This window comes from Drosophila miranda, chromosome 5 (assembly GCF_003369915.1).
Source record: "Drosophila miranda strain MSH22 chromosome 5, D.miranda_PacBio2.1, whole genome shotgun sequence".
Taxonomy (NCBI): Eukaryota; Metazoa; Arthropoda; class Insecta; order Diptera; family Drosophilidae; genus Drosophila; species Drosophila miranda.
Window position 1 is genome coordinate 1356768 of NC_046678.1, and position 25795 is coordinate 1382562.

At 37.5% G+C, this 25795-nt stretch overlaps 3 protein-coding genes across 15 annotated transcripts; 2 read left to right on the forward strand and 1 right to left on the reverse strand.

The window, feature by feature from the left end:
* Window positions 1–267: 267 nt before the first annotated feature.
* On the forward strand, window positions 268–15364 carry LOC108164429. 5 transcript variants are annotated; one of them, XM_017300115.2, is made up of 6 exons: window positions 268–655; window positions 6787–6810; window positions 6872–6990; window positions 7056–7701; window positions 9829–10046; window positions 10145–15364. In XM_017300115.2, exons 3-6 carry the CDS (start codon window positions 6930–6932, stop codon window positions 13861–13863), a joined length of 4644 nt encoding a protein of 1547 aa, XP_017155604.1. In that variant the 5' UTR covers window positions 268–655; window positions 6787–6810; window positions 6872–6929; the 3' UTR covers window positions 13864–15364. The 5 variants fall into 5 exon arrangements, with proteins under 5 accessions (XP_017155604.1, XP_017155605.1, XP_017155603.1 ...); XM_017300116.2 differs by having other exon boundaries at window positions 6892–6990; XM_017300114.2 differs by having other exon boundaries at window positions 268–467; window positions 529–655; window positions 6787–6990.
* On the reverse strand, window positions 15352–19928 carry LOC108164431 (tetratricopeptide repeat protein 39B-like). Of its 8 annotated transcripts, none has more exons than XM_017300122.2 (8): window positions 19604–19928; window positions 18165–18252; window positions 17147–17467; window positions 16939–17096; window positions 16698–16881; window positions 15812–16647; window positions 15619–15753; window positions 15352–15561 (listed from the first exon to the last, which is right to left on the reverse strand). In XM_017300122.2, the coding sequence occupies exons 2-8, from the start codon at window positions 18234–18236 to the stop codon at window positions 15465–15467; spliced, it is 1803 nt and encodes a 600-aa protein (XP_017155611.1). In that variant the 5' UTR covers window positions 18237–18252; window positions 19604–19928; the 3' UTR covers window positions 15352–15464. The 8 variants fall into 8 exon arrangements, with proteins under 8 accessions (XP_017155611.1, XP_017155609.1, XP_017155608.1 ...); XM_017300120.2 differs by having other exon boundaries at window positions 19527–19928; XM_017300119.2 differs by having other exon boundaries at window positions 19476–19928.
* LOC108164432 (ATP-binding cassette sub-family D member) lies at window positions 19067–24371 on the forward strand. Of its 2 annotated transcripts, none has more exons than XM_017300126.2 (9): window positions 19067–19242; window positions 21303–21949; window positions 22016–22114; window positions 22397–22536; window positions 22594–22766; window positions 22839–23701; window positions 23771–23860; window positions 23914–24039; window positions 24101–24371. In XM_017300126.2, exons 2-9 carry the CDS (start codon window positions 21339–21341, stop codon window positions 24198–24200), a joined length of 2202 nt encoding a protein of 733 aa, XP_017155615.1. In that variant the 5' UTR covers window positions 19067–19242; window positions 21303–21338; the 3' UTR covers window positions 24201–24371. The 2 variants fall into 2 exon arrangements, with proteins under 2 accessions (XP_017155615.1, XP_033250300.1); XM_033394409.1 differs by lacking the exon at window positions 19067–19242 and adding an exon at window positions 20498–20635.
* Window positions 24372–25795: the final 1424 nt, after the last annotated feature.

Here is a 25795-nt window from a genome sequence, read left to right on the forward strand (position 1 = left end):
CATTATTAAAATATGGTATGAAAGCATGCAGTAATTTTTTAATTGTGAGCGTTGGTGCGCTGAAGAAGGGCGAGTATTAATCGCTACATATATTTCCGGATCTGAGTACTGGTGGTAAAGAAACACCAGCAACAAATCTGGTGGAGGAAATCGTTACGCAAAATTTTAAGGTATATATTATTACTGAATACCCATACTTTTCTATACGATATCAATCATAAATATTTATCGATATTTACGATAGTTAATCGATTAAGATATCCGCCATTTTGTGGATTCTTGTTGAAAAGTGAAAAATCGAGACGTCACAACACAATATACATAATCTTTATTGTTTTTATGCGTGAATTGAAAAATATTCTAGTAATATCGGAGTTACCTAACCGTTTATTTTGCTTTTGACCTACGGTTTATGTCGGAGTCCTATACGTACGCCCCATTTTACTTGCTCAAATAAGTACACATATGTATGTATCTTTAATGCACATATGCGTGCATGTATACATATTAATACATGCACATATTTAGTTCAATGTGCATGTGTTAAAGCCAATAACTTGTTTGATGGATGCATACCCATCCGTATATAATGGAAATTTTATCGGCACCTCTATTGTCGTTCTCTTTGAAACAAACCATAATCATGAAGTAAACGGTAAATATTTGTGTGAAATTTATATCCAAAATGAATACATATGTACACACATTTACCTTAATATGTATGTATAAAATATGTATGGTTACATATGTACATGTGTATACAGTGGCAATGGCTTAAAGTAGCCAGTGAATAATATTAGCTTTGAGACATCTAAGAATGTATACTAACGTAGTAACTATAACGTCGGACATTGCAAAAGTGGAGTTTTGAAGTTCCAAAAATTTTTTTGTGACACTTGGAAACGACAGAAAGCTGCTCGGGCGCTGAAGCTATTGCTAATTCAATTTTTTTATCCAATCCATAATAATCCGATTTTATCCGTCTGTCTTATGTAAATACCAATGAAAGTGCTATTCCTGAGATTATGTATCTTGTGAAATACAAAAATTCCCACAAATACATAATAATACAGTGATGTACATAGTGTAGTGAGACTTCCGACGAACTGTACTATGTATTTTATTTTATTTGTTTTTCCACAAACTGAATAAATGAGTAATGAATGATTTTTGAACAAAATTAATATATGTAGTATTCCAAATTGAACAAGTGATACCTATTTAAAATGTCTGGAATGTAAACATTACAAATCCCATTACATTAGAATTCCATCTTCTTGTTTTTCACGACTTTAGACATTACCCATGAAACCAGCTGTCCATTAAAATAGTAGTGCTAAGGTAAATGAGTATAAAAAAAAATTAAAAATAAAAAAAAAAAGTTTAGTTATTGAATATTTTGATGAAAAACATTTTTTTAGCGAAGAGAGCTCATTGATCGGTCCCGAAGATGAGACCTAAGAATTTTGCTAAAAATTAAAGGCTGGATGTTTAAAAGGATTGAAAATGAATAATTTATATAGCTATGTCAGTTATGTGAGTTATGTGTCAGTTGAAAAATGCTTCTCAAAAGGATCTTTCACGAAAATTCGCTAGGAATTGGGGTGCATCTGAAAATATCGACGTTTTGCCATGCCTAGCCCAGTCACAAGATCTTAATTTCATTTAAATTTTATAGAGGAATGTCAAAGGCATTGTAGCAACCAGTCAACCAGAAGTAAGTTTTGGCAAGTGTTTTAAGAAATATTGGCTCAAATGCTATTGAAACGTTGGCAGGACCTTATTGACCTATTCTATACCGAGGCAAGGCCGTAATGAAAACTAAATTGATTCAAAACTGAATATGAAACAGGTAGAACATTTAACATACAGTAGCGGACAGTGAAATGCGGACACTCATTTTATCTAACTTTATGCAAAAACTCAAGTCAGTTGGGAAACCTTTTTATTGTGTAGATAACGTCTCTCTTTCATAAAAAAACGAGGGGGAACGTTGTGAGTTGCTGCGAAGACCGCAACTCTACAGTTATACCCGATACTAAGTCAGTATGGCTCTCCTCCGGCAGACGCCGCTAATATTAAACGACACGACAAAGAGTGAGTGCGAGAGAGACAGAAAATCAGTCTGAGCGTGACGTCGGGCGCTGCGTAGCCACTGCAAATTGATTTGTTCCTTTTGGCTATAAAAATTATCTGATCTGATCCAGATTCAGCAATCTGATAGACACGGTCATTATCTATGATTCTGCGTTTTTAGTTTTCTCGAATGTGCAATATTGTGGATGCAACAGATTTTCGTCCTTTGTGGGGGCGGAAGGGGGTGGGGCGAAATTCTGAGATATACGTTTTATAGTGAGATCTAACAGAAGTGCGGATACCAAATTTGGTTACTCTAGCCTTAATAGTCTCTGAGATTTATGGATGCCCCAGATTTTCGTCCTTTGCGGGGGCGGAAGGGGGTGTGGCGAAATTTGGACACGAAACGGTCAAGGTCCGATATCACAGGAGTGTGGATACCAAATTTGGTTGCTCTGGCTCTTATAGGTTCTGAGATCCTTGAACTCATATTTTGCAATTGGCAAAACCGACCATGAAACCTGTGTGTTAGAGAGAGACAGAGCGAGAAAGAATGAAATTGTTTTCTTGATTCTGGCTATAATAATTATACGATCTGGTTGAGATTTTACACTCTAGAACATATAGTCATCCTCTACGATTCTGCGTTTTTGGTTTTATCGTATCTTTAAAAATGTGGATGCCACAGATTTTCGTCCTTTGTGGGGGCGGAAGTGGGCGGGGCGAAGTTTTGAAATATTTTTGTAGCAGTGACATATCACAGAAGTCTGGATCCAAAACATCCTTCCTCTAGCTCTTATAGTCTTTGAGCACTAGGCGCTGAAGGGGGCGGACAGACGGACAGACGGACGGACGGACGGACAGACAGACGGACAGGCTCAATCGTCTCGGCTATTGATGCTGATCAAGAATATATATATACTTTATGGGGTCGGAAACGATTCCTTCTGGACGTTACACACATCCACTTTTACCACAAATCTAATATACCCCAATACTCATTTTGAGTATCGGGTATAAAAAGCAAGAAGTTAAAATAAAAAAAAAATGTATACAAAATTACTGAAGCCGACAGGGCAGCTATATTGGGTTTGGAAAACATTCGTTTTGGCACTATTATCTTAAAACTTGGGATGAGGAAGTTTTCTTTAAACAATTTTATGCACAATTTCGAAAAACGCGGTTCGGTAAAACGACGTCCCCCCAGAAAAGGCGCCAATGGTTAAAACTGAAAACTTTGACTTTAAATGATTGGAGAATCGTAATGTTTATAATTGATATAAGATAAATGTGGTTTGTTGGGAAAGTAAGACGAATGATCGTCGCAAGGTCTGAGAACTCTATAAAAGTTTATGCCTGAAACGAAAACATCAGGATTTTCTGTGGATGTTTTTTTTTTTTTTTTTTGAGTTGGGTATCTGGCGCTAGTTGACGGATATGTAAGGTGGTAATGTGCAAACAAATTTCAGAGGAAACCCTCATTCCGCCAAATGAGAACCACTTTCCGCTTGCTGACGCTCTCATCTTCTAGGATGGTCAGGCAAGATTGGTTAGGCATATTTTTTTCCACTTTTTAATTGTATTTTGTAATGATATATACAAAAAGTTTGATTTTTCCAACAATGAGTTCTCTTAGCTAAAATAATACTTATCATTAGTGGGAATAGGTTTTAATATTTAGCCCATCCTGATCGTTTAAATATGAAAACAGAGACCCAAAACTTTATCTGAATTGAAAGAAATATTTGGAAAAGTGTGGCACAACGATATAAACATCGAATCAATCTGCAAATTTGGAGGTAAGCTTTCGCGTAGAAAAACTAGTTCTAAAAGAGCGAGGAAATTCAAAAAAATATTTAACTAATTCATTACATACTCTTCAATATTCATCGAATTAAACGTAATAACAGAAAAATTTTATTTCCGTACTAAAAACCTAGAATGAATTTTTCCGTAAAATTATAAAAGTGAACACTTTTTGATTTCAGGATTCTTTTGAAAACAAGGACGTTGGATTACAACTTTTAATGTTTTTCGTTAGCCTTTTATTTCATTTAGTTAGTTTCATGAACTTTTCTCTTGAAAAACAAACCAAAACTTTATAAAACAAAACAAATCACTTTTTTACTGTCCACATTTCACTGTCCGCTGCTGGAGGTTTTAGTTTAATTTTTAAAATTTTTCCTATTTTCTGAAAAGACTACTATATTTCAATGAATAGCAGGTTTCATAGATTATTGTTTAAAGTGACTTGTTATCTCTTGTTCAGTTTGGAATACTAAATATAAATTCTATAAGCTGCAAATCAGGTTCCCCATTGGCCTGTCTAAGGCTGGCGGCTAGACTAGATCGATTTGGGTTTAATAAATCGATTTCAAAAATGTTCTGCCATTTATATCAATATTTGAGAGCTTATCCGACCATTCAGATGAGGATATTCATTCTTATACGAAATCGTTCTCCATTTATTTGCTAATCGATGCACCAAATTTTGCCAAACCTCACGGACGAATTGGGAACTTTGGAGGCCATTGTGTATTCGAAACGTGTAAAGGATTGAAACATTAAAGCAAAAAGTTGTTACCTCTACCTCTAGTTCTAATAAGGTAACCAGTCTAAACCATGTATATATGGTATTATTGTGCGATTTACGAATTATGAGATGTGATGGCAGTTCTTTGATTTAACTTTATATCCCAAGCAGTGCTGCCTGGTTTTCAGAGATTTGAAAAAAAATGGTAAACGTAGCTAAAAGGAAAGGGAAAAGGATTACGGCCCCAAAATATACAATATTTGGTGGTATTAGTGATTTTGTTATACTAGAGCATCCCGCTCTTTACTGTTGTAGTATTTGTCGTTTTTTGAAATTAAATTAAAATATTTTAATGGCAATTCGTAGTTGTGGCAATATTTTTCTTATCTATGCAACCTTATAACATTTGAAACGTTCCAAAATTTAGTTTTAACTAGATTCATTTGACTGAACACTCGTTCCACATCAGCATTTCACCAGGAGAGAAAGCATTTGAGTAGCAAATAGAGCAAGTGGTTCGAATGGGTTCTTTCTCCCCGCATCTTTGTAGGCCAGCACCTACATATGCCCGAAATTTAATAGTACTGTCGGTATTTTCCCATTTTAACAAATACATTTTATCGTACGACTTTATACTATCAATGTCGGTGATCTTACTATCTTCCAAAACTTCCCCAACTTCCCCCAATGACAAAGGAAAATACATTGAGTTTATTAAGAACAACATTATAGGCTAGTCTTAAATTTAACACAACCAAAATCTTGCTCTTATGAACAAAGTTTCCATCATGAAATGGATAAAAAACCACTCCAATTTTTGTTCTTCAACAAAAAATCCAGAAAAGATTAAATTTTAGTTTAAAGCTAAAATAAGCTGAATTTGTTTTCATAATATACTAAACAGCCTATATAAGCTAATTGCAATTTTTATAAGCTAGTCACCTTTTAAAAATGCTCGATCTAGTCTGAAATAGGCTAAACTATCAGCACTGGTTCCCAACCGTTTTAGTTCGAAATATAGAAAATGTAATGTACAAACTTTTGAGATATCGAAGTTCAACTGTATATATAGCACATATATATAAGTATATAGTATGAAAATATATACAAACTGCTTAGAGAATATCATAAGGTGTAGGCACGTGTGTCTTGGCACAACAGTTACACAGGTTTATGGAAGGCCTCTGCCATCTTTGTTCTATTTATCTTAATTATTCGCGAGCGATACTTCTGCCCTGATAAGACGATTAATTATCCGAATTATCTGTATAATTACTATGTGCTACAGTGGATAACATTAATATTAATAGTCAGTAAGGCTTCACCAGACGACGCAAATATTGAACGACACGTCAAGGGAGCGGAAGGGGGCGTGTCAGGGTTTTGAAATACACTTGTAACAGCGACATATCACAGAAGTCTGGATACAAAATGTCGTTGCTCAAGCTCTTATAGTCTCTGAGCACTATGCGCTCATAGGGACGGACGGACGAACAGACAGACATGGCTCAATCGACTCGGCTATTGATGCAGCCCAAGAATATGTATACTTTATGGGGTATCGGGTAAACGATAATTTTCAAATTGTAGAATAAAGCTTGCAGTATTACCTTATCATAAAGGAATACATATTTAAATCTTTATTTAAAATTAAAAGAAAATATAATTCAACAAAATAAAGCTGGGCGTTTCCATGACTTTTGGTCAGTGTCCTGATACAACTTGAACGTGTTGGCAATGCCCATTTTCTCCACCAACTGCTTCAAATTTTCTTTAAAAATTATCCATTATCCCATCAATGAAAACAAGATTTCCCACTCCTTTTGTGGAAATGCAGCCCCAAATCATGACACTACACCCTCTCCGTGATTCACTGTTGATCTTAAGTGATTCTTCTGCAGCTCAGTATTTGGTTTCCGCTAAGCCATTGTCTTGCTGCCACTGCCATAACGGTTAGCCTTGCTTTCTGTTAGGAATATTACATTATCCCACCAGCTTTGGTCCGTTTTGGAGTAGTCCTGGCAGCCATAGGTCTGTGGATTTTTTTAAAAAGTATCTCAGATCTACTTACAAGTCACAAGGGGAGGGACAAGAAACAAGAAACTCATTGATTTGCTTAGCCTTTGGATCAGTGATCGTATTTATTCCCGTATTTATTCGTTTTTTCGTTCGTTTAGGCACCGTTTCCTTATAATATTCAGGTGAATATACTCGAAAGCCAACTTAAAAGTAACAAATTGAGCTCTGGATCTATGTATTAAGATTGCAATTAAAACGAATAGATGAAAAGAATCGCAATCGGAAGCAAAAGGATAGAGTCATGTCATCAGTGAACTATGGGTACCGCATTAAAGTTAAAAAGCGAGCCAACACAGGAAGAGGTAAGTACTGATTGCAGTTAAATTTGACACATTCTATAATCGGAATTGGCCTTACTTATTTTTAGGCCATCAAGCGGTTTTCACAACGGATCACAAGCTTTCAAGGGAAAATTATAAGATGTTGAGTTCCACATGTGATTCAAGTCATCTGGGAAGCAGGTTCGCATCAGTATTATCAAGCGTTCTGATCCCGCAGACACCCGCATCTTCAAGAATCTGTGCTAATAGAAATGGCTACCACTTTCCGTGTCGTGTGAGCAGGAAAAGAATCGAAGGACCTTTGAGCATCATTCTCTTCGATTTGCTGGCTCTAATTATGCTTCAACGCCACCGTTTCTTTATGTTGTTTATGCTGCTAATAGCCTCACATCATATTTGCTTATCGCATTCGCTGCTAGTGGAGGAACCGAAGCTGACATCCACTGATGAGTCGTCCAGAAACAATACAATTTCCCGGGCAAAGCCAGTTGGACACGGACACGGAGGCAACAGCAGCTCGACTGGCATTGGAGAAAGCCATGCAATTTCTGGTTCCTCTCCAGTTGCGGCCAGCGGTTATTTGGAAAAATTGGATAATTTTGAGCGTAGTGTGGCCGCCGTTCTGATAAAGGTCGCTTACGGCACAACATCTACAACGAAACGCAGCATACCAGACAATAGCTATGCTTCAGGCCTAACTACAGTTGCTACACCACTCCTGACGACCCAGAGGTACGACATAAATAGCTATTACTATAGCTATAGCAGCTGTATTATTAAATATTGCATATGTATGTCTGGTTCATGAGTGATCAAGTGAACAATTTAGCAACAGAGCTTGTTCACTAAAGTGATCACTCTTTACCCAACACCCAACAATCGATTTATATAAGGTTCTAGATGAATGACAAAAATTATAATTAACAATGTTTAAAATGAATTGAGTGAATTCAAATCTACGCCGAAAGAGTGAATGAGCGCACTAACGAAAGACTCATACTCATTACATTTCAACGAAGATGCATGAATTGAATGAGTGAGGGGTGGTTGCCGAATTCATTCGTATGCACTCATTTTTTGTACTCAAAGAGTATAGGGGTATATTAGATTTGTGCGGAAAATGTATATGTGTAACGCTCAGAAGAAAGCTTTTGCGACCCCATAGCCGACCAGCGTCAATAGCCGAGTCGATTGAGCTGTGTCTGTCTGTCTGTCCGTTTTGTTTGACGCCTAGTTCCCAGAGGCTAGAAAAGCTAGAGCAACGAATTGTTGTATCTAGGCTCCTGTGATAAAACACTAAAATAAGTTTGTTTCAAAATGTATGCCACGCCCTCTTCCGCCCCCACAAAGGACGAAAATCTGTGGCATCACGCCGTTCACGTCGCCTACGCATTTTCTGTATCTCTCTCAGACACTCTTTGTCGTGCATTATGTGCGCCCTCTGGCGGAGGGGACCATACTGACTGCGTATCGAGTATAAATGTAAAGTCGTGGCCGTAGCAACGACTCACAACGTTTCCCCTCTTTTATATAATAGAGAGATAATAAAACGCAATAGCAAAGTTTAAATATGTTTGTGAGCAATCTGGCACGGTGGCAGGGGGCAAAATCAGTGAAGTGTATCTCAATAAAATTGACCTCATTAACCGATTCGTTAATTAGCGACGAAAGCATAACTTTTCTACAATCATTTACAATCTGTGAAAGTTTCGTGAAATTGCTTTTTCTGTTGTCCCACGTCCGTTAAGGCTCAAACGTTTCAGAATACGCTCAGCCGTCTTGGGAAAATTGGTAATTTTTCCGTAAAGCATTTACCGAAATTTCTTATAAAATTGTTTATAGAGGACTTACCCAAATTTGAAGCTAAAAGCACGGGACTGTAATTTAAAAAACAATAAAAATGTTTCCCGACCGACTTATTATTGCGCGGACAGCCTCACATTATTTTTTAAACAGGAAAACACTGATGAATGGTTTTTTGTCCTCCAAAAAGTTGTTAGAACTGTCATTTACTGTCAATCAAGTCGTGACTGCTAAACTTCAATCTGTTTAGTGCAGTGTGTCAGGAAATAGGAGCAGATCATCAGTCACTCTTGTTTCATACAGAAGTACGATGGCTTTCTCGTGGAAAAGTGCTTTCTCGGATTTATGAGCCACTAAAAAAAAGACCCAGACGTTTTAATAGGCCCAGGGTTCGGATCTTGCTTTTGCGTTTTAAACGAGAACTGGATAGTACAACTTGCATATCTGGCCTACATACTCGCTCATTTATTTAAATGAGCTCATTTGAGATCAACAGAAAAATTCAAGGCACGAATTCTAGTATTTAAATGTCTTCGGACAAAAATGAAAGCTTTCGCGCTATGTTGAGGTTATGGATCAGCTACACTTTCAATGGAAATAATAAAATGTTTCCAAATGCCAGGGCTACTGATTCAGAAATAAATGTGCTGGCTTTGATAGTGAAACACTTTTAGCTAATAGCTGGAAAACGACCTATGGACTGGGTACGAAGCCCATAACATTTGGACAACCCTTGGACTCTTACCGAAAAAGGAACAGGAATAATCATCGGGCTAAAAACTGATGGGACTTAAAACTTAAAGCTTTCAAACTATAGCTGGAATTTCGAATTAAAAAAAAAAAGTCACTAAACATCTTTTCGTATAAGGTATATTGATTTAAGTGAAAAATAATTATTAAATAAACATTGCTTTTTTCTTTGGTGTAGCTCTAAAATTTCTTGATTTGAAGGTGTACGTCGAACAAAAAAATTTTGCGTACCACTGCTATATATGTACATGGGTGGTATTTCGAGCCTGATCTACATTTCTTTCACAATCTCTATATTTATCACAGATATCACTCGATTCATCAGCAACAGAGCACAAGTGGTCGTCAAAGAAACTACGAGCTAGACTTGGAGAGAGATCATGCACTTCCCACCTCTGCGCCCAATGCTGACATATTGAAAAGTAACAATAATCCCACTTACCCCAATCCAAATCGTCACCACTCGCATGACAGAGATCGTCACCGTCACACAATGCAGTATAATTCCACACCAGTGCCGTCAAGTGAGTATTGTTTCTTTTCGTGCAATATGTATATATGTAGATAATAGTATATAATATGCCAGTGCATTTGAACTTACCCACAATAAATATACTTACAGTACCTAACCTATTGAAAAAGACAAATGGAGCTCAGTCCCCGACAATACCAATGTATCCAGGCGATATTCCACTATACTCGCCGCCGTCTCGAACTTTTTTTACGCCACCACTACCACGGGAATATCAAAACCCGTTTGCGGACAAGCCAACATTACGCGGCTCAAATAATGAGGGCCAAATTGCCATTAATAGACGACCCATTCCACCTCCCAGCCTGATGCCCAGCCAGGACAGGATACCCATTCGACCGCCTGATTTGGGGAGCACCAGCAACGAGGCCAACGGCATTTTGATAGCGAATGTAAGTTATGATAATGGTCTGGAGAGCAAGAGTCCTGTTGTGTCCACAAGCACACAAGATGCAGTGTTCGATACGGTCGGACTTGATCGCAAAAAAGCTCTTAATACACCGGCCCGCCAGCCCGCCAGCAACGAAGATTATTTGAGTGAACAGATTGGCTCAAAGAGACAAGGTGCACAGAACGTGGATTACAGTGGCCCTAATAAGAAGCAGGAGGTGCTGCCAAATATAAGACGCATTCTCGGATCAAATGGTAAAAAAAGTGACATTCCAGCAGTTCTATTGAAGCAGGTAACTCCGAGACCGGTCACCAGCTTCCATCACCCACCGTCCTCTCCAATTGTTCTGATCGAAAACTCTTCAGCAAACGAAGACAATGCCGGAGGAGATGGTTCCTCTGCCAGTCCAAACATCAACCAAAGCAAACATTTGTCAGGTCAGCTTGACTTCTACGATAACTCAAACCAGTCCACAGTGACCACACCGGCTGCTGCAGCTGCTATTGGAGATGTAGCCGCTACATCGTTCTCATACGCAACCACAAACGCTGGCCAATCTGGGCAAATGACAAGCAGGACGACTACCACATTTGCTTCGACTATTCAGGGCCAGGGTCAGGGTCCAAGCGGCGGGGCTCGCGACGAGGCTGCTGCTGCGGCAGCGGCATCAGCACACACCACCTGGACTTGGGCCTGGAACATACATATATACCTGTCGGTGGTACTTTTCACAATATTATCAGTGTACTCGCTCTACAAACTTCTCACTTATAATAAGCTAACACATCTTTTCGCACAGTCGTATTTTGTTTGCATTCATCTCATACTAATAACGATTTGCATAATGCGGATATTTTTCCTCTGTTATGATGCGTACAATATCCATGGAACCTTTAATATATTTGTCGCAGAGCTTCTTCTGAATTTACCTTCCACATTTTTGACAGTTGCCTTTTCTGTGCTCATTTTATTCCTCTTCCTGAAGTCGTTGAATCATAAGAACAATCGTTACTCGGCTTTGATAAGACCCCTCACCGTAGTCGTGGGCTGCGGCGTTCACATTGTACTCTGCATTACGCTGCACTACGTCGAATCGTATACGCTGAAGAACCATCACTTGTACTTCCAGCAACAGCAGCAACAGCAGTACTTTCGACGTCAGCATTATCAGCAAAGTCAAATTTCTGCGACAATCTCATCATCGGCAAGTCTGGCAAGTCCACCTCCACCGCCACGCGTCCTAACGCTCATCTGTCAGATTATCTACATATTCATATGCCTCAGTCTGGGTTTTCTATATCTCTACTTATATCGAATACTGAAGCGCATCTTGCGCAGCAAGTCCCAGAACTATATACATGGCTATCAGAACCTATCGTACGCTATACACATCACTATTGCCACGGCACTGCTGTTTGTGCTACTGGCTGCTCTGCAGATATTTGGAGCCATTTGCATTTCGTCTTCGCGTCAAGCGAATATAGTCGAGGTGGATTGGTTACAATGGGGATACCAGTTCTCCCTGCGACTTATAGAGATTGCGATAATAACCCTTATATCGTGGGTGACTGGCCTGAAGACTAGTATCGATCCAAATTCACCAAATGTTCCAGCTGGCCTAAATGGGGACGTGCGCATCGTTGGCCCCGTGGTTTCCATGGGTGCGTACGGCCAAACTGGCGGCGGTAGCGCTGGCAATGCAGTTAGGGAAAAGCATGGTGGAAACGGCGGCCACAACTCAAATGTTACAAACTTCTTTTTACCCTGTACATCGAGCTCCAGTCAGGAGCAGTTTGAAACTGATTATCCGGCCATTTGCAATGCCAACACAAATCTCCACACATATACCATGCGGACGGGAAAACTCATATACGATGACAGCTATGCTCTCAATCCTATAGGGCCCAATGCTGCATCCCCGAGTGGGCGCAACTGCGAGTACCAGTTGCAGGAGCCGATGTACCAGAGGCCGTATGATACCGGATCAATTAGAAGCGCTGTTAACCATAATATAGCAGAGTATGGATCCCAAAGTGCACAAAACTATCATCAACAGCAGCATCCGCATCAGCATCAACATCACATGCGAGTTCATGAACAGACCACTTACATGAGTACGGACTATATGACTGATGCTACAACAGATCATTATGAAAACCCAAACTTTGATTTACGTACGAGCTCATCAGTTGTAGGGGTGGAAAATATCCAAAAACTAGACCAAAATGTTGTTAATTCTAAGCCTGGTTCTGGCTCTGGTTCGGGCTCTTCACAACAACAAATTTTGCTATTGCAAAGCGACACATGTTACTCGGAACCACTTGAGGAGGATAACTCTAGATTTGAATTCAACAACTTCGAACGTCCCGTGTTTAAAGAGAAATCTGTAAACAATGTCCAACTGCAACCCAACATTGAGTGCTGGCCGGAGCGCGATCATGACCGGCTCAAGATAGCTAAAAGTCGGGAAAGAAAACTGAACGCATCGCTCGAACGTAACGGCTTTGAGAATACCGAGCGTCGAAGTTCCAACTCAACAAACTCCTGCTCCTCATCGAATGGTGGGGGCGGGCGTTATGCCAGCTATAATTCATATGAGCGTGGATTTTTCAACGGTGTGCGCAAAAGCGGTACCTTGAACAGTATTGTTAACGGAGGCATGACATTAGGAGGGCCTACGCCAAGTCGAGCTATGGCTGTGCCATTATCTTCTGTTGGTGGCCAGCGAATGATAGCTAACGGAGTACAGACTTTAGCTCTCTCAGAGAGAGCCCACTATTACCAGAGAAGTAAGCGCTCCTCCAACGGGAGGTCATTACAAGCTGGTACAGACTTAACACCATTTCAAGCTGATCCGATAAATGGTATTCCTCTTAAGGAACATCAGCTTCAGCAGCTACCGTACGATCGTAATTCCGAAGAAGAAGATGAGGAAGAGGACGACATGATATCGGGAAGCAATGTGGAGTGCACAAACTTAATTAGCAACGAGAATGGTTTGGCCATTTCAGGCGAAATCAACACTCAAAACTCAATTGGCAATAACAAATCGCAAGCTGCACTGGCTGCAATCGCAAAAAATCGTATCCATGACCCCCAGTCGCAACACCCACATTCACATCAAAATTCGACCCTTCAACATTCACATCTGCATGTACAAAATAATGGAAAGCTTCGTTCCGAATTGAGTGCTACTTCGTCAGCTTCGGTTGCATCAGCCTCATCCAATTCATGCACGACATCAAGTGCTTCGGACAGCATGTTAGTGACCGAGCAAGGTTTTCTACGTTTTCGTTCTATTGAAGATCCCAATAATTCGCAAAATAACTCAATTCCAGATGGAAGCGTTAGCAGTGTCGCTGTGTCGTCTCTTCGCCATCCAAGTTGCAGTGCAACCCTAAATGGCATCAATTGCTAAGGCGATCATTTTTTTTATTCATACGTATGTATGTACATGCTACGTAGCTTTGTATGCCATAACGATAATTGTCTTGTTTCGGTTAAAAGCAATTGAAAGCAAAAACTGTTTTAATTGCTGGTTTATGCCAATAGTAGTTAAATCACCACTTTCTACTCTCTTCAAACTTGTGATATACATATAACAAACAACTAGCAAAACAAAACAAAAAAATTATATATATATATATATATATATACAAAATATTGTCAGTCGGTAAAGCATAAAGTTATTTACGATCCAATACATTATAGCATATGTACGTATTTAATATACATATATCAATCTTATTTATTTCATAAAATTCATAATTTAGAATCAAAACTTATATAAACAATTTCTATCCATGCACGGATAGCATCCCATGCATTTCATACACCGTATAAATATGTAATTCACGAAACAGTATACCTTACAGATTTCAATTCATAGTAGCGAGATCTGGTCTATTTCGGCGGCCCCAATCATTTGATGTACATATTAAATATGTATGTAAATATTCAGAAACCAGCAACTTTCAAAAGCATTAGAAATATCATTTCTATTTCGTAATTTTCCTTATTGTACTTATTTTGTTTAGCGTTAATGTATATGAAAGTCTATACAGGCGTTCTTGCGTTGTACATATATACTTATACATTTTGGGGTTCCATTAGCCATTGATATTAAATAAGACAACGATTTGTATTTATCTACTTTTATCTACATAAAGACTCATTTATCCCTTAAATTCAGTTCCGCACGATCCTTTTTTATTAATCCCTTTTATCATTAATTTTTTTCTTTTGACATTCAATATATGTACAAATATTTAGACAAACATAAACAAAAACATCCTCTGCAGGGGCAATAAAACTTTAAATTGAACTTAAATAAAATCTTTCCCGTGAATGGAAGAATAAATGAAAAATTGGCTTAGGCCTAAACTATCCCCTACATAAAGGAAAAAACACAGGGCTTTTGCTTTCTTGGCCTTGCTAAGTGCTCAGCAAATTGAATTTTGACTATGTTGTAGAAAATGATTTCATTCAAATTAAGATTAAAATTTAAACTAAGAAATATACACAAAACTAATGCTTTTAAGAAAATAAGTAATTAATAGCCTGTTATAATGACACGTTAATATACATAGTACTGATTAGTTAAGGCTTTTGCATTTTCTAATGTTAAATTGATCAAACATAAATGTATTCTTAACTAACTTATACTGCTCTATTAAGTACGATCAATTTGAGAACTTAAGGAAAAGGTTATAGTATTAATCAGACTATGCACACTAAGCACTACACCAACACATCAAAAATAATTATATGGTTAGAATACCATTAATTAATTTCCATTATAATACAAATTAATAATGTATACTTATAATTCAATCATGTATATGAACAAATTTCGCATGTACGAGTATATGGAATTTTCAATTCCCACAATAAAATGACAAAAATATTACTGAACAATATAACCAAGCTTTTATTCCTACTTTGCTCTGCGCAATACAGAACAGATTTCTGCAGAAAGCATACCTAGAAACAACTAAACAAATCCACAAAATTCTGAATTTACAATTCCCCGTCGGTATTATCATTTAAATCCATTAACGCCATGTGTATCCTGAGGTGCAGCCGGGACTCTAACGCGTAGTGCGAAAACTTTTTCCTGTTAATGATAATAGGTACTATTGTATGTTTATGGGATTGATCAAGTTACGCATACTTGGTATCCTGTAGCATGGATATGGCTTGATTTTTGTTGAAAGGTACGTAACAAAGGGCGGACTCAACATAAGCATATGGTAATAAAAACAAGTCCTCCTTAATTCCTCTTTGTGTTAAGCAATCGTGCAAGTCCCTGAAATCGAAATAGGTAATTATAATTGGATAATTTTCTCTGCTCGAGATACGCTTACTGAAGAGCTAGATTCGGCTGCTCCATTTGCCTATAGAAAGCTCCACGCAGCAAGAGACAAAGGGCTCGATTGTCTGCATAGTATAATTGTGAAGTTTGACTTGGGTCCTTTAGCAGGACTAACTCTTTATTAATTGTCTGTAGAATATCGTCGGCGATAAGTGAGTTTGCTTTAATCAATTTAAATATGTTCCACAGATACATTAGCTCGATAAGCGGGAGAACGAGATCACTGTTTTGAGCGCCAAAACGAACTGCTCGCTTAATCATAAACTTCTCCATTGGTAGCGATTTCCCAGAAATCCTCTGCCTAAATGCGGGGACTTCAAGCATTAGAGCCTCTATATCAGGATCGGTAATGTTACAAGCAGTGGTCCTTCTCTGTTGAATGCATGCCAATTTGACCGCGGCTAAATGATATGTATAAATGGTTCGTGACCAACTACTATTTTTCAGCAAATATGTTGCATATAGTTCTGCCTCTGCCCAATTTCCCATTAGACTATTCAACCAAAAAAGCTCCCAAAAGCTTAAATGGTGAAGTTGTGGCCACGTGATTTGTGAATGCACTGATTTTAAGTACCATAACTCTGCTGCAAACAAATTTCCTTTGATTAGCTCAAGTCGTCCCTTAAGAAAAAGTATCCATCCTCCCTTTGGATATTTGGCAAGCTGAGCTGTTAGAATTTCATCGCAAAACTGTACATCGGAGTCCGAATGCCGATCGCTTAGCATAGCTATTACCACAAGATAATACCCAAGCAAGGACAATCCGCAAAGAATCTGGCGCAACCCTTTTTCTCGGTTTCCCTTCTTTAGATAATCTAGACCAGTAGTCTAAAAAAAAACAGTAGGCTTTTATCTGGGAGGTTGACTAAAAAACGTACCTTGCTTCCCGTAAATCCAATAAATTTAAGAATGTTTAGTATACGTCCAGGTAATATTGATATCATAAGGTTGAACGTTCCAATCCCCATATACACTCCACTGGCGAAATGGGTGCTAACCGATGCTGAGTCCTTGACCACGTCGAAGATCCATTCACGAGACTTCATTATTTGCTCACATGCTCTGTTGCGCATAGAAACAACTAATCAAAATTACTATCACAATAAAATTCCTTCTCACCTGAAACCACTATAACATTGCCGTACTTTGAGGCTACCACGAATCAGTCCACTCAGATTATCATCCTCAATGAATGTTAAGAGGGCGTTCATTAATAAAGCCTCTGCCAAACACAGCTCAGCATGGCATTCCTGATCTGTTAGCTGGGAATAGTTTTTCTGAAGAAGACTTAGGTAATGAAATATTGGGTTCTGCACTGGATAGTTACCTTCTTGAATGTACTAGTGATGGATTCCGTTAGAGTATTCTTTTTCCTGAATAATTGGCAAAGCTCTATACACTTTTTTATTTTCGCCGACGCACCCTCGACATTTTCGAAAGTAAGCATAGCCTCAAGAAAAGAAAATACTGCATATCCCAATGAGTGATAAAAGCTTGTTTCGGCGAATGGTTGCAAAATATTTCGTGCTTCATCGAATTGGTTATTAAAAAAATACTGCAACGCCAGTTCGGCGTGCTCTATAGATGTTTTAAAATCAGTTTTATAGCTATCAAAATCGTAATGATCCGAGCACGCATCATAATATTCCTGGAAAATTTATTGTTCATCAATTCAGCTGAAAACCTCTAATAACGAGCGGCAACATTGCTTTACTTTTATACCCGGTACTCAGTCAGTATATATGTACATATCTGATCCTGTGATTTATTTAATTTATACAATATAATTTATATATCGTTTGATATCGCTGTTAGCAAAAGGGACGAATTGATATTTTGGATACAACAAATTTCATAAAAATCGGTCGAACGGTCGCCAGAGGGCGAACGAAGTCCGACGAAAAGTACATATGTGAGACAGATAATGAGTAAGCGCATGGAAGGCGTTGCGTAGCCACTGCAATTTCATTTTTCCTTTGGCTAATGCCAAGGGTCATTCTCCATGATTCTGCGTTTTTTGTGTTCTCGTATCGAAATTGTGGATGCCACAGATTTTCGTCAGTGGCTAACTTGATTCTGCGTGTTATCACACAAAATTTGGTTGCTATAACAGCTATAGTAATGTTATAGTCTGAGAACTAGGCGGCAAACAAGACGGACAGTGGGACGGACGGACAGACAGGAAGGCAGACATATGTACATACCTATATGGATTCGGCTATTGATGCTGACCAAGAATATATGTGTTACACACATCCACCAAAAAGCGAATATACAACGTCTATACTCTTCGAGTACTAGGTATAAAAACAATTTTCCATACAATACAATGGCATGGACCATACCTCGAAATCTGACTCTTCTTCATTTAAATCCCATTTTTGACCATCTTTGAACGCTGCTTGGGTGACCGACATCTCGGGAATTTCTAAACTGGTAGATTTATTTATTCTATAGTTGTGACTGTGCTTAGGTAATAAGTATATTTAAAATAGTGTCGAAAGGAAACTTAAAAATACAGTTACATACACTGAATGTGTCCAAACTGAGCGGCTAGGCTTATTTCAGAATCGGTAACAAAGCGAAAAGTCTACGTTTAATTGGTGATACAATTATAACAGAAATGACATGCATATGCACGTATACAAGTATTTATGTATGTACATATGTAGGTAACTATTTATCCACATTTATATATGTATGTTTTATTTTATTTAAAGTTATAAAGCTACGTACTGTCTATAGTAACTTTCGACTATAACCCCTACTACAATACAATTATTATGCCCGAATAGTTTCGGATCATTTGTTTTTTCATAAAAGTGTAATGAGTCCAGTCTATAGTATTTTGGGCTTTAAAAAGCCCCACATATGTATGTACATACATACATACATATGTACGTATATTCAGAATTTTTTTTCCGCTTTACATTATTTCTTTGTCATAGAAGATATTAAGTCACAAAAATACTTAACACCCTTTTGGGTGTTAAATTTTCAAAGTCGCCTAAGAGAATTGATTGATTAAATACATATGAAAGTGCGTAGTACATACATATGTACATAATACAGTTGAGTGGCAACCATTTGCTTAAAACCATAATACCCAGCAAGGGAGCAATCGTATCTACATACATATGTACATATATAGGTACATACGTATACGTTTTTATTGATGTATGTACGTAAATATACAAACATATGTGCAAATGTGCATACATATGTACATTAAGCTTTAAGCTTTTGTGTTGTTCGGTTGTGTTTTTATTGTGTTCCGCATGCATGCCATGCCTATCACATTGTAATAACAGACGGGATCTGTTCTTCTTTATACTATTGTTTATATTTTCTTGTATATTTACAATATTATAAATACAAAGTTCTTTAAACTGATACTTTTTTCCGTGCCCCTTGCTGCATTTGGTAATTGTGTGAATCATTTGTGAGGGAAAAGATAATATACGATTACGCTTTAAGCTTGTGTGTTGTTGTTCCAGAGTGTTTTTTGGGTTCTGCATAAATAGTATTCTTCTTACATGCATACATATATACATACCTGTGTAAAAAAATACATATATGCACATCAAATAACAGCCGGGACCTTATAATTATAATACATATACATACATACATACATATGTACATAATATAATCACCTAAATTAGCTGAACCTTTTCTTAAACTTGCGATTTATTGTGCATACTTACACACATGCATACAAATTTAAATTGTCTCCTTAGCATAGCTGTTGTGTTATTTGGTTTTATTTCCCGTAATAATGTACCTTGTTTTGTTTAGTTACAAATGTGTGAATGTAAGTACGTATGGATGAACTTTTTAAGCTTTTACAAAAAGTTAATGTCACAACGTGCGATGCACCTATACATATGATGAAAAAAGACAGCTGATCGGGAAGCCAGAAAACTGCAGCTGTATTATGTGAACCGCGCTGTACTGACTTTGTATGGATTTTGTAATTTGACAATCAACCATATAGAGCTATGTAATATGTAAAGTTCTATACAAATTAGTCGCTGGAAACGCATAAAAGTTCATGGTACACGCATATGTACATGTTGGCATGTCTGTCTCATGCCTGTTATTCCAAAGTTCATATCGGTATTTAATTATGGAAAGAGTCTAAACAGATTACACAAGATTCAAAGTCCTCTTGGAATTGATAATATAATCTATAAACTTCCGTCAGCTAATCTGGATTTACGATTGCTACCACCATCCATCCATTATTGTGTGGTGTGCCGCGTTGTGTTAGATACGTTATCGAATAGGCATTTTATTGAAACATTCACAAGCTTATGGAGTCACATACACATATTATGACTATGAAATACGTTTTTACTACCATTACCCATACATTAAATAAATAAATTTAAATAGCCTGCTTAATATTCGTACATATTGTATGTATGTATTTCAGATGCGACTTCTTCCTTATGAACAAATTTAAATCGCTCAGCAGATTAATTTTAAGCAAATCTTCCGCTGGTCGACTTATAAGTACATTTTTAACATATCCGCTGTTAATTTATAGTAGTTGTTATCAAATTTGGAAGCGTAGCAAACGTATTTTATAACGTTGCCTTAAGCGAGAAATTCGAATTGCCATTGATTAGTTTTGCTTCAAACCGCGACGGGTACGAATGACAGCGACGGTCTTTGTTTTGTACTATTAAATTTTGCTTTGAAAATCTGTTTTTTCTTATATGTTCATAAAACCCTACCGAGTTGATCGATTCTGACGTGTTCCTCTACCAAATCCCACCAATATTACTGATCAGAAAAAGTAGAACGATTGGTACGCAATAGTCAATATTCTAACATACATATGTATAATAAACCCTACTCAGACATGCAGACTACTTTTCTGTAGATAGGTCAGCAAAAACTCAGTTTGTTCGTTTTAAACTTGTCAAAATGCTATTAAATTCCCACAAATGGATATATGTAGACATTTTTGTTGGCAACGTCTTTACTCTTAGTCCTGAATTTGATTTTGCATAGTCGACCGGATCTTTAAAATACATTTTACATGATGTTTTGTTAATAAATGGTTTATACTTGTTTTAAAACCATTTTTAAAATTAAGATACTATTTTGATACTATGTACTTATTTTAGATCAGGCAGATCAAGGCAGTATATATATATGTACATATATATATAAGATAAGTCGATATACACATACATATATGCCATAGGAACAATCGACAAAATTGTTTCAAAATTGAAGTTTAATACCTAAACACTGAAATTATTTTCCACAGTAACGATCGGTTGGAAGACAAGTCTAGATGGGAAAAGCTTGTTCTTTCTGAAGATAATAGAATTTGTATTACTACGCCTTGCGTAGGAAGATCGATGTGCAAGGTTATTAAAAGGCTTCGGACTCCGAAGCGTCATTTCATTTTTATCTTGTTCTAAAAATATTTTTTTCTTACATTTATTTCAATAAATTTTTAACAGACGCACCAGGCTTATATATATATATATTGTGTAAATATGACCGTTCTATCCAAATACGTAGACCGTATAGCGGAAAAATGTGAACAAAATGGAATTACAAAGCACGCTTTTAGCTGCGTGCTCGTGACCAGTGCGATAGTAGCTCTTACCATTAAGATTACTACTCCGTATGTAAGAAATACGCAATCACAATCCCCAAGAAAGATTTTAACTGGGAAAACAAAAATCAATACAGGGGCATTAACACCATCAGGAACAGATGGCTCTGATGAAGATTTAAAGCTCGCTGAAGCAGAAAAATTATTAGTGGCACAGAAATTAAAAAACAAAACCAATAAGCAGATGATCGAGCCTGGTTTAAACAAAGAATTTTTGAAGCAACTGGGAATGCTAGTTAAGATTATGATTCCTAATACTCTGTGCTACGAGACAGGCTTGCTCAGCATACACACGTTTTGCCTCATTTCCCGCACCTTCCTCAGTATTTATGTGGCCGCATTAGAGGGTGCACTTGTTAAATTTATAGTGCGTAAGGACGTTAAGCAGTTTTCCTTCGTTCTGCTTAAATGGTTTGGTATTGCTATCCCCGCTACATTTGTGAATTCAATGATACGTTTTCTAGAAAGTAAATTGGCACTCGCCTTCAGGTAAACAATAAAATGATGTATGCAGAGTATAAGTAGACTCTAACTCCACTTAACTTTTTATTTTAGAACGCGTTTGGTACGTCATTCATACCGATTATATTTCAAGAATCAAAATTACTATAGAGTATCAAATTTGGACGGACGTATCGAAAATGCGGATCATCGGTTAGTCGTTAAGTCTATTTTCATTTATAGACTTTATTATCTTATTAAAAACCAAGGTACTTGCTGTGTTTCTTTTGATAGTTACTTATATCTCCAAGTGTAATAGTGTCTAAAGTTCTGAGTTGGTTTTGATACCTCTCACCATTTGAGAAAGAATACTTAAAGAATACCATAAAAAACAAAAATTATGAACAACACCAGTACCTTTGTTTTTGATTTACTGAAAAATAAACTTGTAATAAGAGCCCTTGAAACTTGCAACATAAATAATTTCCTCTATAGGCTCACTGAAGATATTTCCGTATTTGCCAGTTCTGTGGCTCATTTATACAGTAGCCTGACTAAGCCTTGTTTCGACTTGATGCTAATTGGCTTAGCATTGATGAGATCGTCCCGAAAAATGAAAGCGAATATCCTAACAGGTTAATAGAATTTTTTTGTGTTAATGCCGTTTTAATATATTATACCCCACTATTCAGGTCCGGCTTTGTCTGTAAGTGTCATTGCCCTAACCGCGCACATCTTACGGATTGTCTCACCAAAGTTTGGACAGCTGGTATCGGAAGAGGCAAACCGTTATGGTTACCTTAGGCATATTCACTCACGCATCATAACAAATGCCGAAGAAATAGCTTTTTACGGAGGGCATAAGGCAAGTTATATTTTCCAGAATTATTGAACAAAATAATGAATGTAGTAATTTAACGTTTATTTTAATTTTTAGGTGGAGATGCAACAGTTAAGGCAGGCATACAATCGCCTTGTTAATCAAATGAATAACATTTTTAGCCAAAAGCTTTGGTTTATAATGCTTGAACAATTTTTTATGAAATACGTTTGGTCTGGTACTGGAATGATTATGGTATCGTTACCTATTCTGACAGGAAGTGCCGGCGATTCTTCATCTCTTGTTGATTCTTCTTCCACTGAGTCCAATGTTAGCGAGCGCACTCAGTATTTGACAACGGCCAGAAATTTACTAATTTCTGCAGCGGATGCCATTGAACGATTGATGTCTTCCTACAAGGAGATTGTTGCTCTTGCTGGTTACACTTACCGTGTAGCTGGCATGATGGATGTGTTTGAGGAAACCGCTCAGGGAATCTATTGTAAGGCAACAGTAGTAGAAAACGACGAGATGAATGGTATTATTGAATTCCGTGATGGCAAACCTGTAGCTAAAGGTCGCATTATTTATACGGATGATCCCGGAAATATGTCAATCACTCTACGAGCAGTTCCAGTAGTGACACCCAACTGTGATATAGTTGTACCAAGCCTAACGCTTTGCATCGAGCCCGGTGTGCATTTGTTAATAACTGGTCCAAATGGATGTGGAAAGTCTAGCTTATTCCGAATATTAAGTGGACTTTGGCCCATATATGCTGGGGAATTGCATATTCCACGGCCCGTGGAAGATAAACCCTGCATGTTCTATATTCCGCAGCGCCCGTATATGTCCATTGGCAGCTTATGTGACCAAATAATTTATCCCGATACCCGAGAGGATATGAAACGCAAGAACATAACCGAAAATGAGCTAAAAGACATTTTAAAAATGGTCAGCCTAGAGCACATTGCGCAACGGTAAGTACTCTTTATTTAATTCATGAAAATTTTACGACTTTAATTAATATTTTTGTATTCCACTTTTAGTGATAGTTTTGATGTGGTTCGCGATTGGAAGGACATTCTATCTGGAGGAGAAAAACAACGTATGGCGATAGCTCGCCTATTTTATCATAAGTACGAATAATTTACATGTGAAAAGCTTGATATATAATACTTTGCTTTCTTAGGCCACGTTATGCTTTACTTGATGAATGTACCAGCGCAGTTTCCATAGATGTTGAGAGTTCGATATATGAAATTGCGAAAAGCATGGGCATAACACTTCTGACAATAACACACAGACCGACTCTATGGTTAGATCTGAAACTGTATATTTTTTATCTAGACTTTAATTAATTTATTTCTACAAATTAGGAAATATCACACACACATTTTGGAGTTTGACGGTCTGGGAAGCTGGCGTTTTAGAAAAATGGATTCAAATGAGCAGCAGAAAGAACAGTTCCTGCATTAACTGCCGTTTTAAGTATTTTAAATGTATAGTTACATATAAATATTTGACTAAGTTGTTCTCTAAGGAAAAATGTCTGCTTTTTATATGTCGGATTTGTTATTATTGAGTCGAAAAACTTGACTATAAATTTTATATAAAGACCTAAATAGTTAGACGTATTAAATTCTCTTATATTTTGCTATTTTATTACACATAAAAAAATTAAAAATCTTTTTTTTAACAGAAAAAGTCATGGGCCTACTTTCTGAAGGTTGTAGGTTGTAGGTTGCACCCAGGACGCACCCACCGCTAGATATATTATATATTTCACAGGGATTCTTTGATTTCTTACAATTTCCACTTACGACGCTACAGCGATCTGGAAGCATGAAAGAATGCCTGAAGTTGAGATGATCAAAGTGTATTCCTCTTCAGACCCTGGATTCTAGCTTCCAGACGTCAGGGGAGAGGTTTAGAGCTTCGTCTGGGCCTCGGGAGGATGCAAGTGATTCAGACCTTTATGGTGCTCGGCAACTCCGAGGAATTGCGGTACTGCCGCCACGGTTCCCATATCAATGATCTTGAGTCCCTTTTTTCCTTGGTCGCGCCGTATAACTCTTCTGATAGTCCAGTATGCCTCCTCGTAGCCTAAGATGTGAGCTTGAACAATTTTAGTATAGTTTTGTCCTCTCTGATCGTCGGGGGAATCCATAACATCATGATCATTCTTTTTGGAATGAGGGCACGACACTGATTTTATTGTGTAGCCCAATTTAGCTTTAAGCTTTAAGAAACTTGAGAGTTTCTCTGTTTCCACAGGCCACTGCCTTTGCTCCCTTATACCACGTGCTTCCAATGGAACACAGGGAGCCAGGTTCTCTGTCCGCTCTGCCGTTTTTGCCATGTCATCTAGGATTTTACCTATTGCAGTTAGCCAGTTTATATCCGAGATCTTCCCTTCGATGTCTCTTCGGTTGATGAAGACTACCTGTAGGCCAGAATTTATCATGTTTTTGTGCGCTTGCATTCTTATCCTTTGGAGAAGCCGACCGTCATCTATCATTAGCTTTTTTTGCTTCTGCTAGTTTTCATTTGCTTATTGTGGACATTGTATTCGGCATGTCATCAATTGATTTTATATCAATCTTGGTGCCCAAGGCGAGAGACGACTTTACCTCTGATTCTGAGCCGCCGTTATGTGAAACTGTATAAAGCTAAGCAACCGGCACAGAGATTTTATCTTATTAAAAAACATATTTAAATCCTCACCATTAAATGGTACCAGGGTACTGACGAGGTTCAAGTTCACTCTAGTTGGAAAATTCCAATATGTTCACTTTAGGCTGTTCGTTTACTACTGATCTGCTGCTTGGAATCCATTATTTCTAACTTATCTTAACGGGACCTACATTTTCGCCAAAATTCTCTATTTAAGTAAATAAATAATTAATTTATAAATTATATAATAATAAAAGGGTCGTCATGATGACATTTTATTTCTGACTGATAATAGTAGATTATCCTATCTAAATAGGGCTTCCTAAATAGGTCTCCACACGTTGGGGGTGGGGTCATGTTAAATTCTGAACATAAATCAAGAGAGTGGGACAGAAGGC

What these genes read in the sequence shown, in the direction of transcription:
- LOC108164431 (XM_017300122.2), bottom strand. Translation starts at nt 18,236, where the DNA reads ATGTCGGTCACCCAAGCAGCGTTCAAAGATGGTCAAAAATGGGATTTA. An exon ending in TCACTAGTACATTCAAGAAG is followed by an intron (nt 17,097 to 17,146) that starts GTAACTATCCAG and finishes AGTCTTCTTCAG; the next exon opens with AAAAACTATTCCCAGCTAAC. An exon ending in CAATGTTATAGTGGTTTCAG is followed by an intron (nt 16,882 to 16,938) that starts GTGAGAAGGAAT and finishes TATGCGCAACAG; the next exon opens with AGCATGTGAGCAAATAATGA.
- LOC108164432 (XM_017300126.2), top strand. Translation starts at nt 21,339, where the DNA reads ATGACCGTTCTATCCAAATACGTAGACCGTATAGCGGAAAAATGTGAA. An exon ending in ATCGAAAATGCGGATCATCG is followed by an intron (nt 22,115 to 22,396) that starts GTTAGTCGTTAA and finishes TTTCCTCTATAG; the next exon opens with GCTCACTGAAGATATTTCCG. An exon ending in GCTCGCCTATTTTATCATAA is followed by an intron (nt 23,861 to 23,913) that starts GTACGAATAATT and finishes TTGCTTTCTTAG; the next exon opens with GCCACGTTATGCTTTACTTG.
- LOC108164429 (XM_033394408.1), top strand. An exon ending in CCACTCCTGACGACCCAGAG is followed by an intron (nt 7,702 to 9,828) that starts GTACGACATAAA and finishes TATTTATCACAG; the next exon opens with ATATCACTCGATTCATCAGC. An exon ending in TTCCACACCAGTGCCGTCAA is followed by an intron (nt 10,047 to 10,144) that starts GTGAGTATTGTT and finishes ATATACTTACAG; the next exon opens with TACCTAACCTATTGAAAAAG.